Source organism: Neopelma chrysocephalum, unplaced genomic scaffold, assembly GCF_003984885.1.
Source record: "Neopelma chrysocephalum unplaced genomic scaffold, ASM398488v2 Primary Assembly neopelma1_96720, whole genome shotgun sequence".
NCBI lineage: Eukaryota > Metazoa > Chordata > Aves > Passeriformes > Pipridae > Neopelma > Neopelma chrysocephalum.
Window position 1 is genome coordinate 9,119 of NW_020925364.1, and position 1,249 is coordinate 10,367.

At 64.5% G+C, this 1,249-nt stretch overlaps 1 protein-coding gene across 1 annotated transcript in view; it reads left to right on the plus strand.

Moving 5' to 3' along the window:
- DHX34 (DExH-box helicase 34) overlaps positions 1–1,048 on the plus strand; it is a gene marked incomplete at both ends in the record, with an annotated part of 10,162 nt that extends 9,114 nt beyond the window's left edge. The window contains 2 exons of the mRNA XM_027709265.1: positions 359–777; positions 859–1,048. Of these exons, the coding sequence (XP_027565066.1) occupies positions 359–777; positions 859–1,048 (609 nt within the window). The remainder of the gene's footprint in view (positions 1–358; positions 778–858) is intronic.
- Positions 1,049–1,249: the final 201 nt, after the last annotated feature.

The following is a 1,249-nucleotide window of genomic DNA, read 5'->3' on the forward strand; positions in this document are numbered from 1 at the left end:
CTGTGCCCTCCTTACCTGTGACCCCTCACCTGTGCCCCCTCACCTGTCTCCTCTCACCTGTGCCCTCCTTACCTGTGCCCTCTCACCTGTGCCCCCTGACCTGTGTCCTCTCACCTGTGACCCCTCACCTGTGCCCTCCTTACCTGTGCCCCCTCACCTGTGCCAACTCACCTGTCTCCTTTCACTTGTGCTCCCTCACCTGTGCCAACTCACCTGTCTCCTCTCACCTGTGACCCCTCTCCTGTGCCCTCTCACCTGTGTCCTCTCACCTGTGCCCTCTCACCCATGCCCTCTCCCCTGTGTCACCTGCCTCACCTGTCCTACCTGTGCCTCACCTGTGCCCACCTGTGCCCCGCAGAGTGAGCCCGACCTGTTCGGGCCATGCCTGCGGCGCTTCTGGACCTGCCCCAGGTGTGACCTGCACCTGCCCCTGACGGGCCCCGAGCGCCGCCACCACCAGGACACCTGCGGGGCACCTGAGGGCACCTACGGGGCACCTGAGGGCACCGGGGGGTCACCTGAGGGCACCTGCGCTGAGGACACCTGTGCCAGGGACACCTGTGCAGAGGGCACCTGGTCACCACCTGGTGGAGCTCCTGAGGGCACCTGGTCACCACCTGAGGACACCTGTGCCAAGGATACCTGTGCAGAGGGCACCTGGTCACCACCTGGTGGAGCACCTGAGGGCACCTGGTCACCACCTGAGGACACCTGTGCCAAGGATACCTGTGCATCACCTGAGGGCACCTGGTCACCACCTGAGGACACCTGTGCCAGGGACACCTGTGGAGCACCTGAGGGCACCTGGTCGCCACCTGTGAACACCTGGTGACCACCTGAGGAGGTCACCTGTGCCAGGGACACCTGTGCAGAGGGCACCTGGTCACCACCTGAGGGCACCTGTGCCAGGGACACCTGTGCCTCCCATGAGGGCACCTGGTCACCACCTGAGGGCACCTGTGGGTCACCTGAGAACACCTGTCCCAAGGACACCTGTGCCAGGGACACCTGTGCCTCTCCCATGAGAGCACCTGGTGCCCACCTGAGAGTACCTGTGGGTCCCCCAGGGGCACCTGTGGACCCGCCCGCCCAAAATCCACCTCGGGCGCCCCCAAAACCCCCCAAAATCCCCCCAATAAACTCGATTTTGGAAGAGGAACCACGATTGGTCGCTCGGTGGGCGTGGCCACCACATAGCGGTCGTTGGTGGGCGTGGCCACACCATATATGGTCACTCAGTGGGCGTGGC